Raw genomic sequence first — 441 nt, forward strand, 5'->3', positions numbered from 1 at the left:
AAGACAGATCTAGCACAAGACAGATCTAGCACAAGACAGATCTAGCACAAAGACAGATCTAGCACCAAGACAGATCTAGCAGCAAAGGCAGATCTAGCAGCAAAGACAGATCTAGCAGCAAAGACAGATCTAGCAACAAAGACAGATCTAGCAACAAAGACAGATCTAGCAACAAAGACAGATCTAGCAGCAGAGAGCAATGTGCCATGGACAATGAGAGTCAATCACTTACGTCTTGTTGCTCACGCTGCTGCTGTTGCTGATGCGACGGGTGTTGATGTGGCTGCTGAATCGGGAGAGCTTCTGTCTGCATGGCGTCCATGGCGAGCGGTCGACGAACACGAGCAGGAGGGCGAAAGGACCTCGGCGGAACACGGCCCGTAGCCCACATGGCGTCCACCTGAGCAAATGTGGCTTGGAGCTTGCCTCCGGCGGCGCACA

At 52.6% G+C, this 441-nt stretch overlaps 1 protein-coding gene across 1 annotated transcript in view; it reads right to left on the reverse strand.

The window, feature by feature from the left end:
- The window catches only part of PTSG_01081 (uncharacterized protein), a gene marked incomplete at both ends in the record, with an annotated part of 1184 nt that extends 793 nt beyond the window's left edge, over positions 1–391 (reverse strand). Inside the window, one exon of the mRNA XM_004998499.1 lies at positions 233–391. Coding sequence (XP_004998556.1) covers positions 233–391 — 159 coding nt within the window. The remainder of the gene's footprint in view (positions 1–232) is intronic.
- Positions 392–441: the final 50 nt, after the last annotated feature.

Source organism: Salpingoeca rosetta, assembly GCF_000188695.1.
Source record: "Salpingoeca rosetta unplaced genomic scaffold supercont1.2, whole genome shotgun sequence".
Taxonomy (NCBI): domain Eukaryota; class Choanoflagellata; order Craspedida; family Salpingoecidae; genus Salpingoeca; species Salpingoeca rosetta.